Source organism: Heloderma suspectum, chromosome 11 (assembly GCF_057233095.1).
Source record: "Heloderma suspectum isolate Gila_16-S chromosome 11, 16-S_ref, whole genome shotgun sequence".
NCBI lineage: Eukaryota > Metazoa > Chordata > Lepidosauria > Squamata > Helodermatidae > Heloderma > Heloderma suspectum.
The window spans coordinates 38,175,001-38,187,262 of NC_139468.1; the positions used below are offsets into that span (position 1 = coordinate 38,175,001).

At 47.8% G+C, this 12,262-nt stretch overlaps 1 protein-coding gene across 5 annotated transcripts in view; it reads right to left on the bottom strand.

The window, feature by feature from the left end:
- CHD2 (chromodomain helicase DNA binding protein 2) overlaps positions 1 to 12,262 on the bottom strand; it is a 105,885-nt gene that overhangs the window by 30,496 nt on the left and 63,127 nt on the right. For all 5 annotated transcript variants that reach the window (XM_084817429.1, XM_084817428.1, XM_084817430.1 and 2 more), the window contains 4 exons: positions 10,369 to 10,517; positions 7,752 to 7,848; positions 6,137 to 6,229; positions 2,798 to 2,971 (listed from right to left, as the gene is read on the bottom strand). In XM_084817429.1, coding sequence (XP_084673555.1) covers positions 2,798 to 2,971; positions 6,137 to 6,229; positions 7,752 to 7,848; positions 10,369 to 10,517 — 513 coding nt within the window. The remainder of the gene's footprint in view (positions 1 to 2,797; positions 2,972 to 6,136; positions 6,230 to 7,751; positions 7,849 to 10,368; positions 10,518 to 12,262) is intronic.

A 12,262-nucleotide genomic window follows, 5' to 3' on the forward strand; every position in this document is an offset into this window, starting at 1 on the left:
CCCAAGAACCTATATCTCAAAGGGCGATACTAACTTTCATCCATGAGGCCCTACATAAGGGTGAATCCTTTCTCCCAATAGCATCCCATAATAACCTTTGTTATGCTCCAAACCTAGCTAATCCGCTGGAAAATTATGTAGCTATGTACGTAAAATGTGAGGCAGACTGTAAAAGGGGGAGCTTAGCTATGCCCTGAAAACTGAGCTTTTGCCCCATGGGAAAAACATGGTGTTCCCAACCATAACTATGGGTGGCCCAACTGGACCACCCCCAATCTCTTATCGCCTCCATTTGACTCAGTTTTTTGGACTCCCTTCCTGAGAGTCAGTTCATTGCAGCCCCCTCCCACATCATCTTAAGGCTCTGATCATGCAGAATACATGACTTGAACATCAAGTCAGCCATTATTTCCTCCACTCCACATCCCCTGTTTTCTGTAACATCTCGCCTGGTGAACGTATCCAGGAATCATGAAAGCTCACACATTTTTGGCGACCTTGTGAGTTAGCCTAACAAAGGCACTACCCTAATATGGATTTTGGAACTTCCTCTTTAGTGCACCCTTGACATCTAAGGGTCCAGCCATCTTCCTAGCCAGTTTCCTTCTTCTGATGTATTTAAAGAATTTTTCCCCATTGTGCTTAATGTTTTTAGCAATATGCTCCTCAATTCCCCCCCCCCTTTATCATCACCTTCCTTTTCTTTTGACACAATTTGTTCTCCTCATTTGGCCATGTTTTAAAGGAAGCTATCTTGCATTTTATAGCTTCCTTTGCCTATTAAGCACACAGGCATCCTCTTGGACATGATGGCTTCTATTATTGTGTTTGTAAACAACTTACAAAGATTTTGGAAAAAGGACACTCTTGACTCACTCTTTCAACTTTGTTTTAATTAGCCCCATTTTTTTTAAAAAAAGATGTTTCCTTTTTTGAAGTCAAATATGATGACGTTGGTTTTTCTCGGCAATTTTCCACTTACGTATCTGTTGAATTTCATAGTTCTGTGGTCATTTTTACCAGATGTAATAAGAGTTATATTTTGCATTGGGTCCTGGGTTCAAGTTAGGATTAACTCCAGGGTTGCCTCACTCCTGCTAAGTAGCTATGCAGGGGCCCTGAGATCTCTTCCCCAGCCCTCTGACCACTGCAAACTACCCCCATGAAGGCTCCTCCTCCTGCAACTGTCACCACCACCAGCCATTCCAGCAGGCTGTACTGAGGGAGATGAAGCGGGAAGCAGGGACATTCCAGCGGCCCTGCTGAAAGGGTTAATTACTTTTCCTCTTCCCTCCCCATTCCTTTTTCCTTGTGTGCCGTGTCTTTTTAGACTGCAAGCACGGACTGTTCTGTCTTACTGATTTCAGCTGAGGCGCAGGATCAACATACTTTCAATAAATGAATAGAATGTATTCCGTAACTCTGGTTTCTGAGATCTCAGCTCATGTTACCACATACTTTCAGGTCTTATAAGCGCTCGGATTTTGCCCCCTTGGCTAAAGGCAACTGTGGCAGAATCGTCCCATGGTTTTATTTGTTTAACCACAGTGCTAGGGGCTTATAGCTTCTCCATATATTGGAGGTTGCCTGGTGGGTGGGTGAGAATGTGTGGAACGGGGTGAGTGAGTGCCTGGGGCCGTCTGATCAGTCAGTGAGAATGCTGACGGGAGGGGGTGCTGGAGTGAGGTGGGGGGGTAAAAGGAGCCAGCCTGAAGTTAGATGAGGGAGGGAGGGATTGGACCTCTTAGATAAAACCCCTCTTGGGGACAGGGAGTGGTGGTTCATGGTTTTAGGCCTTAGTTTACCCTAGGTTAAGAGGTCAACATAGAAAGTAACTGAGAAAAAGAACATCGCGTTCAAGACATCTTTTAAAGCTCAATCGTTATACTAACCTAAATAAATTATCTCGATTCTTTTACATCGAGTCTGTACTTAAGTCCTCATCACGCTATTTATACTTTTACCTAGGCAGACGTTTTAAAAAAGGGCACAACAACACACAGACACACACACACACTTATGCTCTAGGGGAAAAAGGAGTGTAAGAAAGGTGCTAAAGGCAGAAGCCTGAGGTGGGTGGAAACGGCCTGCCTGGGCTGAAGCAAAGTTGACCCCCCGCCCCCGTCTTGAGGGACTGCAGGTCGGGTGAAGAGAGGAGGGGTTCCGTCTGTCAGGGTGGACACTGAGCCCATAGAATCCCAGAGTAGTTCTGATTCTGAGGAAGAGCAGTCGCTCCTGGGAGGGGAGCGCACGCCTCTTTCCCAGGGCCAACAGCTGACAGAGATTCCTCCCACCGGCATTCCTAGCTTAGATAGCAGTCCTGGGAGTGAGAGAGCGCGGGAAGCAGACTTGCTGGATACACGACGCAGGGAGCGGCGCCAAATGGAGGGCGCGGAAAGGAGGCATAGTGCCCGGTTGGTGCGCAAACAACGGCTGCGCCCAGAGGATCCAAGGAAAAAGGGGAGGGACTCTCCCTAGCCCTTAAGTTCAGTGTCTGCCAGTGATTCCCTTTCAAACGGGGACAAACTGTTCCAACTTCGGGCATAGGTTCGGTGCTGCTCGGATCTAGTGGCAAACGGTATAGCTGTTAAGTTGTAAAAGAAGAATAAAGCTTTGAAAGGAATCCCTTCGTCTGTGTCTGGACTTGGCTACTGGATTAGACTGAGAGAGGCCTCCAAGGAGCCCTTGACACCGTCATGCAAACTTTCACGGGAAGCGGCATTCTGCAACCACCCCCAGCCCCAGCCCCGGTTCTGCACTGCTGCCAAGGTGCAGCGCACCCATCCCCCGGCCGCACCTTTTTCGCCGAGCTGCGTATCCTGGGCAGCATGTAGATCTCCTCCAGCTCCTTCTGCCGCTCCTCCTCCTCCACTTTCTTCCTCTGCTCCTCGGGAATGATATCGTCCCAGTCCCTCTGAGATTTCTCCTCCAGCTCAGCTTCCTCCTCCTCCATCGTGGTGAAGTTCGCCACCTGTGAGGAAAGATGTCCGCCGCTTTATTCCTTGGCGCCATCTCCACAGCGCATTTAAGAGGCTGCGCGTCGATTCCTCTCACTGCATCCTCACGGCAACCGAACGCAAGGAAGTTCGCCGAAATGGGGGGGGGGGGGGAGAATGCATCTTCTCCAAAGCCACTGGACAAAGCAAGGACTTGAGCCTGGGCCACAGGGTTCAATACCCAACAACCCACCTACTGGACCAGGATGGCTCTTAGGTTTTTTCCAGTGGTTACAGCAACAGAGACTTGTTAGACAGCATTCAAAGCAAGCAGAAAGGCAGCATTTCCTCCCCATCCAAACTGGAAACCTGGCTATATAGATCCCCTTCTGTGCTGCAAATTGCCAGGGACAGACAGAATACCAGATTAGCAACTGAGGAATTATGGGGAGGGGGCCAACCTTAGTGGCTGAGCACGTGTTTTCCATTCGGGAAGGTCCATATTCAAGCCCCAGCATCTCCAATTATTGGACCTTGGGATGGCAGAGTGTAACACCGACAAACCTGGCACCAGCACTTCGACCTTCCAGGTCATTCGGTAACAGACCTCAAAGGGGCTTTCTTGCAACAGAGAAACTTTAGGGACAGAATTCGGCGTGGGCCCTCAAGAGTTGACATTCATTGTTAAGTTGAGCACTTTGGAATTTGGCTTGACCAGGTCGCCTGAATGGCTGAGTCATCACAGTGTGTAGAGAGAGCCCATCTTGCAGTTCACTTTCTTTATTATTGTAGATGTCTCTTTACACTGAAATGGATTGTCTGCTTTCTACCTGCCTGTAACTGGCTTTCGCATCTTGTTCCTAACCTTTCCTGCATCTGACAAAGTGGGTTTAGCCCACGAAAGCTCGTGCCTCAGTAATAAAACCCTGTTCACCTTTGTTTGTCAGAGAGCTTTGGCTATTGGGCGGTATAGAAATAAATAAATAAATAAGGTGCCACAGACTCTTTATCGAGACACTGTAGAGACGCTGCAAGTATAAACCAGTCTTCCCCAAGCAGGGTGCTGGACTACAATTCCCATCATCCTCAGCCAGCAAGGCCAGTGGTCATGCTGGCTGTGGGTGATGGAAGTTGACATCCCATGCATCTGGAGGACACCAGCTTGGGCAAGGCTTGTATCGACAATGCAGAGCTAGACGAACCGGTGGTCTGAGTCAGCATAAAGCAGCGCCACGCGTTCCAACTTCAGGGTTGGAAGGGCCTCCAAAAGTCACTTATCACCATACGAACGGCCTTGCTGGATCAGACCAAAACCTCCAGCTGTGGTCCAGCACTCTGACTCCAAAGAGCCGCTGCTTGGGGAAGGTCCGTAGCTCAGCGGCCAAGTACGTGCTTCGCATGCAGAAGGCCTCAGGTTCAAACTCTGGCATCTCTTGGCTGTATCCACCCATCTGCCAACTACCTGGCCTCTTTAAATATCTCCAGACATAGAAGAGCTTGTACAGTGGCTAGACCAAACGTCTTGCCATCACCAACAATGAAAGGTCGTTTGGGGGAGGGTGGGTCTTTCTCGACATGTGAGATTTTGCCCTTGCGAAAGTGGCCAGGCCGAAACAGGAGCCCGTGTTTTGCTATGCTGAGAATTTTACAGAGATCTGAGAGCCCATTTTATTTCGCCAGCCCTTTTACCCTATCCAGGAAATGCTGAGAAGTTTTATGTTTCTATTCTGCTGGCAGATGTTAAACCTGAGTCACACTGGATGTACCCAAATTTCTGGCCGCGGCCATTAAAACTATGCAACAGCTACAGCAGAGATAAGTTAGGGGACACTATTTTATTGATGGATGAACATGGATTTTACTTGAGTATGAACGTTTATGTACTCTTAGCTCTTAGTTGACCATGGATTTTATTTGTGTACAGTCACTTTTTACAATTCTTAATTTTTACTTTTAATCAGGTAATTATCCTTTCCAGCTATAACTGATGTAATACCAAATCAATGTACTGCATTTGTAAATATTTGTATTTTAGATATTTTTGTGTTATGGTCCGAACACCAAAATAAGATGATTGAATCCCAAAGCATCTCTAAGTAGGGCTCGAAAGAACCTCTGCCTGAAACTCTGGACAGTCACCGCCAGTCAATGTCCAGGGGTCCCCAACATTTTTTGGCTGGTGGGCACATCTGGAATCCACATGTTGTGGGCACAAAATGGCTGCCATGGGGAGGGGAGCTTGCCCATCCACAAAATGGTTGCCATGGTGGGTGTTGCCAGTCACAAAACACCCAGAAGGCAAACTGGTGAGGTGGAAAGAAAAGTATCTTGCCCAAGAACCTAAGCTCAAGGAAGAAGAGAGGTCTGAGCTCTCACACACAAACAAGGCACCCACCCACACCACATAGCCACACACCCCAAAAACCCCAGGCAAAACACACACCACAAACACAGCAAACACAGAAAAACAAATGAACAAAACAAACAAGCTAACCCCACCCCCCAAGGCAAAACACACTCAAAGCACAGACAAAAAATAAAGTTGGTGCTGTGCCCACCTCCCAATTAAACATATATATTTTTTAAAAAATTAAATCTATTAAAAAATTAAAATTCAGGCGGAGTAAAAAGCAGCCACCAAAGAACATGTCCGCAGGTGCCATGTTGGGGTACCTGTAGACATGCCAAGCTAGACGAAGCGATAGTCTGAGTCCATTTTCTATGTTCCCGGCAACTGGCCATATCCCAAAAGGTCCGTATTTAGCTATTATGGCTAATAGTTCTTGACAAAACTATCCTCCATCTCCACTGGTAGTTACCACAAGATCTGAAACCTTCATGCCTGTACACAGTTGGCCCACTCCCTCTCCACCCCTCTGCATTTTTCTTCCCTCCCATGAGGGGCTCGCCTGGCATCTACGTTGTACTCCTTTTGGCACCAGGCAAAGGCCTTTTAGTTTCCCCAGCATTTTAGCACTTCAGTCTTTTAGCTCTGCTGCTCTAAATCTGTATTTTAATTCTCTGCATTGCTGCTAGGTTTTTTTTCTGGTTGTACTTTTATATTGTAGTTTTAAGCTTTCGTGTATGATATTGTTTTCATGCTGTACTTTGTGGTTTTAATTTTTGTGAACCTCCCAGAGAGCTTCAGCTATTGTGCGGTATAGAAATGAAAATTAATTAATTAATTAATTAATTAATACCTTAAACTGAGAGAGAAGCTCATCCGTTGCGCTTGAGGACACTTCGTTCTCCCGCGTTTCGGCCAGGCGTAAGATTTCCTCAATGTCCATTTCCTGACAGTGTGGGAAAGGGGGAAGATCAGAGAGAGGCACAGCCCAAAACAGAACAAGAGGGAGAACCCGCACTTATTGAATCCTGAATAAGAAACAACTTGGGAGGAAGGACAAGTATGCTAAACGCTGGGCCAGCAACGGCAGTTAGGAGGGAGTTGTTCAACAAACACTGCCCAAACATCCGAAAGCTGCAACACCCAGCTTCGGTTTTGTTCTCTGAATTAAAAATAGAGGTACAAGTCACTGTCAAACCCCCCCCCCCAAAAAAAAGATTCACTTTTAGACTACGCAAGGCAGGGGTGTTGAACCTACATTGTAGGTTGTCTGGTGGGTGGGTGAGAATGCGTTGAACGGGGTGAGTGGCCGAGTGCCTGGGACCGTGTGATCAGTCAGTGAGAATGCTGACGGGAGGGAGAGTTAAGAGTGAGTTACAGCAGGTAAAAAGAGGCAGCTGGATGACAGAAGAGAGATGAGGAGGGAGAGAGGGATTTGATCTCTTAGACAAGACATCTCTTGAGAATAGGGAGAGGTGGTTAGTGGTTTTAGGCCTTAGTTTAGCCTAGGTTAGGCTAAGATAAATCTTTTAAAGTTCAATCTGTATAATAATCTAAATACATTATTTTGATTCTTTTACATCGAGTCTCTACTTAAGTCTTCATCATGCTACTTATACTTAACCTCGGTAGAAGTTAAAAAAAGGGCACAACTCACACACACACAATTATACTCTACGAGAAAAAAAGAGTATAAGAAAGGTGGTAAAAGGTGGAAACTTGAGGTGGGTGGGAATAACCTGCCTAGGGGGAAGCAAAAGTGAACGCCCACCCCCATTCCTGTCTTGAGGGATCGTAGACTGCTTGGGTTTTGTTCTCTGAATTAAAATTAGAGGTACAAGTTGCTCTCAGCCCCCCCACAAATGTTCATTTTTTAAACTACACAAGGCAGGGGTGTAGAACATCTCTCGGCCCGAGGACTGAATTCCATTTCAGAGAGGCACTCAGGGTCTGCATTCTAGTGGTGGACAGGGCCAAATGCAAAAGGGGTGGAAGCAAAAATACAAAAAAAACCAGCAGCATCTGTAGCTTCAAGCCCTTACTGCCAATAACTTAAGCCTTAAAAGAGGCATTTTAACCTTTCAGAAGCGAGGGGAGACAACTGATGGTCAAGGGAAATGGGGTGGGACCAGGGGAAAGGGCACAGCCATTTGGGAAACCCCAGAAAGCCAGATTTGGCCTGAAGGCGTGAGGTTCTGCACCCCTGATGTACGGGGAAAGGAACTGCCTGCCCTCAGTGTGGCCCATTCGATTTCAGCAGGATGGCAAGAGCAGTGGACCCAGGAAGGGCCCAGGAGGCAGCCACGTTTAGGCGTGCAATGTATTCCTCGTAGGACACCAGTTTGGGAATTACTGGGTTTGTCGATTCCATATAAACGTACGGAAAAGAACAAAAAAGGGCCAGCCAATTCCCCACACCGTATGGGGCCCAGATGTGTGTCGACCAAAGGTCACTAGAGCCGGCCCACCTGGGGCTCAGATTCCTCCCCTTCTGCTTCTTTGAAGAGGTCTTCTGCTCCAAACTTCAAGATGGCTGTCAGCTCCTCTTTGTTGAAAGGGTTCGAGCTGCAGAGAAAAAAAAAAGAAAGGAATGCTGGCCCTCTCGCAAAGGTCCCCACTTCACAGAGTGGTGGAAAGGTATCTGGACTGCTCCTTCCCCTTGCTCCAGAGGCAGGACTATGCAGACTTCACCAGCTTTGATTCCGCTGGTGGGGGGAAGTTTCTGGTCCAGCCTGCTCCAGAGAAACGAAGCATTTTGGAGCGCCACTCAGTGTCACTGGAACTTTTGGTGTTGACTTTTTAAAAACATCGGAACTTTTCATTTAGTAAGATCACATATTGCACAAAGCCATCACCGTAAATAAAAAATAAAAGACAGGATTGATTAGATCCAGCTCATTTCATTACATTAAATTGTCAAAATATCCATTGGTACCAAGTCACTTGGAATGTACCGATTCTAAACTGAATAAAGCCCAATTTCTCTTAAAAGTCTCTACTGAGTTATTCCTTCCTTCCTTCCTTCCTTCCTTCCTTCCTTCCTTCCTTCCTTCCTGTCTTTGCTCACCCTGTCCCCTGCTTAGTTATTCATGATGGGAAGGATCATGGAATCATAGAACAGTAGGGTTGGAAGGGGCCTACAAGGCCATCGAGTCCAACCCCCTGCTCAATGCAGGAATCCAAGTCAGAGCATCCCTGACAGGTGGCTGTCCAGCCTCGTCCTGAATGCCTCCAGTGTGGGAGCGCCCACCACCTCCCCAGGGAATTGGTTCCATTGTCGTATTGCTCTAACAGTCAGGACGTTTTTCCTGATGTTCAGCCAGATGCCTACCTATTATCATATATATGAATACCAATTCAAGCCTTCCCGTGTGTGCAGAGCTGGAGCCAAAACCACACCGCCCGTGCACAAGAGAGAGGTATCTGCAGACTCAGAGTTACCCAAGGTCTGCAGGTTTGTGAACGGTCTTTAGGGAAAAACCCCTAAGGGTGCAAAAAAAAAACAAACCCCACACCCCAAACAGCCCCATAAGAACTCAATAACATGGAACACCACAACTGACCGAGGAAAAAACTGACAAATGGGTGGGAGGGGGAATTAGAACGGAGTGACTGGAACAGGGAGACAGTTGCACATAGATTTACATACAGGGTAGCAAGAACCATCTCATTCTGGATAGGTCAGTTCCTGGCTCGCACCAAGAAGCTATTTTTGTAAATGTCTCCAGTGATGGAAGAGAGAGCTGACCATAGATATCAATGGAGAAAGAAATTAACGTAGCTGGGATTGAGAACAAATCTGCCCACCACTGGTTCCATTGCCAAACTTTTCTTACCGTCAAAAGTTTCTTGACTGCAAACTAGGAACGCAGGACGCTGCATTTTACCGAGTCAGATCTTTGGTCCATCTAGCCCAGTATGGTTGATGCTGACTGGCAGGAGCAAAACCTCTCCAGGGTTTCAAGGAGGGAGGAGTTTTCTCAGCCCTACCTGGAGAGGCCGGGCATCAAAGCTGGGACCTTCTCCATGCAAAGCAGGGGCTCTACCACTGAGCCACAGCCTCTCCAAAATAGATTCTGAAAGAGGCAGGTGAGCACTACCGTTTCCAAGAGCTCTCCAGTTTCCTTGTGCTTGTTTTAGCCAAGGATTTCTGTTCACAGGAAGATGCCTTATGTTGAGTCAAAGCCTTGGTCCATGTAGCCCAGTATTGTTGGCACCAGCTGGCAGCAATCCTCCTGGGTTTCAGGCGGGTTATTTTTCCTGCCCCTACTTGGAGATGTCAGGGATTGAAGCTGGGACCTTCCGCCTGCTAAGCAGGGAGCTCTACCACTGAGCCATGGGCCGTCTACCCTCCTGGAACTTCAGCCCACTGGACCTGCCTTCTGGGGCAGTGGAGAACAAGACTTCACCCTCTTCCATCACCCTCACCCTCCTCCTCCTCAGTCTTCTATCCGGACTCCCACAAGAGGGGCACAAACGGGATCGCCAAAACCCCTGCTGCAGTTTACATTTAAAAGGCTGAAATCAGAGACTCGCTCCTTCACAGCCTCCGACTGGGGCATCCTCAGTCCCCATGAACCCTCAGTGAGAAGGGGGCATAGGAAGCTTACGGGTTTGTTTCTTAAATTTATATCCCACCTTTCTGCTACAAGTAGTACTCAAGCCGGCAAACAATAATAAAATACGAAATTATAATTAAAACACAAAAGCAAACCAATTAAAAAACACATCAGTAACAAACAATCAAACAGCACCCACCAGTAAAAAAACTATTCCAGCCGTTAAAAAGCTATGTTTACCCTGAGGTCATGGAGCAGTCCTTATTTCTCAACCTGCTATAGGGACAGGGAGGAAAGAGATCTCAGAAGGCTCTTTGGCTGCCTCAAGACAGAGGTCAAGGAGTTTTCCATTCCAGGCTGATTACAATTGCAAAGTTTCACATCCGGAACAAGCAGGAGGAGAACCCCACCCTGGGTACCACCCTCCGTGGACAGAGAAAGGCACCCACCAGAGACAGACTTGCTACATTAGGTCTGCAGCCCCAGACACTCTTTGGCCCCTTGGTTCCCCTCCTCAGCCCCTTACTTAGATCTGCCAGAGCTGTTGTCCAGAACAGTCCGGCCTGTGGTGTCCATACGCTGTATCACCAGATGGTCCAGCACCATCTTCTTCTTGGCTCTTTCAATGATTTCCTCTTCCACTGTCCCCTTTGTAACCAAGCGGTAGATGTTTACCTGTAGGGAGAAGAGGAGGTATGGAGCTGCCTTATACACACAGTGAGAGATTGCTGATCCCATCTTGCCCACTGCTCCAAGGCCCCCAAGAAAGAGGTGCTGCTTTCCCATCCCTGCTACCAAAGCAGAACCGGCTCAAGACATTTTGCTGCCTGAGGCGAAGACCAAGATGGCGCCCCATGCCACGTCATAAACAAAAGCCGGCTGAACTGGTAGCTGGATCTTACTTCAATACTGTGGATGGGACAGTGTTTTCCACTGCTCCAGAAGGCAGCAGGCTAGTTTTGGGAGTGCAGGACAGGCTGTATGGCACACAGCTCTCTCCTCCGACACCCTTCTGTGGCCTCCCAGCAGCTGCCGCCTGACGCTACTGCCTCACTCTGCCTAAAGATAGGGCTGGTCCTGTACCTGAGATCTTTTTACCTGGAGATGTCAGGGATTGAACCTGGGGACTCCTGCATGCTAAGCTTGCACTCTGCCACTGAACTTCAGCCCCCAAGCCAATGGGAGCTCTTAGGTGGTGTAACATATACATCAAAGTTTCAGAAACTGTGACAGCTTCTGAAACGGCAATTCATCTGTGCAATTTCCTTTCTGTGGAGGCCAGATAGAGACTCATAGACCTTAAGGCGCCAATGTAGAACCTCAGATCCGGGGCCAAAATCCAGCCTCCGTGGTTCCTCAGATGGCCCCACCCCATTTTCCCCAACCACTGGTCATTTGGTGGTGTCTTGGCCAGTTTCTTCCCAATTCTAAAAGGTCGAAATGCCTCTCCTAAGGCTGAGTTACTGGAGTAGGAGTTTTAAGCTAAAATATGCTGGCATTTCGGCCCCGCCCTTTTGCCTTTGGTCCCACCCACCACTGGACTTCAGCCCCTGAGCGCTTCTCTGAAACGGAATTCAGCCCTTGGGCTGAAAGAGGTTCTGCACCCCCACCTAAGGCAAGACGCATTTTGTAATTCAGCTCACCATCACAGACCATGACACACTGCAGGTCAAAATCCAAAATTCCGCCCAACAAGGAAATATAATTCTACCTCCTACTGCAGATCAGGGGAGCAAGCACAGAATGAAATACCAGTGGGAAAAACCAAGTACCCACCTGGCATATATGATTAAACCACTAAAAGGGAAATGGGTTTTCATGGGTGGCAGATTCGATCCCTTCTCTCACCCAATACCCAAGCAGTGGAGGCTGGTGGCTCCAACGTCAGTGAGGCAGTGCATCTGCTCTGGGTTTCAGTTAGAACTCTAAAGAAGCTCTCCAACCTTGGTCAACCAAAGACCGTGTCCTCCCTTATGAACCTGCCCATGTCCTGAGATCTTCTGGGGAGGCCCTTCTCTCAGTCCCACCACTGTCACTGGCACGTTTGGTGGGAACCCGGGACAGGGCCTTCTCGGTGGCTGCCCCACGGCTGTGGAACACCCTTCCCAGGGAGGCTAGGATGGCACCCTCCTTGATATGTTTCTGGAGACAGGCTAAAACATGCTTGTTCCAGCAGGCCTTTGGGACATAGTTGGAACCTGGGGGTCAGCTGCTAAAAGGTCAGTAATGACCCGGTGCTTGCACAGAGGAACCTTTCCTTTCCTTTAATGTTTTAATATGATTTTAATTGTATTGTTGTTTAATTTATATTTTAACTTTTGTATACTTTTGTATGTTTTAATTGTATATGTTTTAATTTTTATAAGCCGCCTTGTGTCCTGATACTGGGAAAAAGGCAGTATAATGATGATGACGACGAC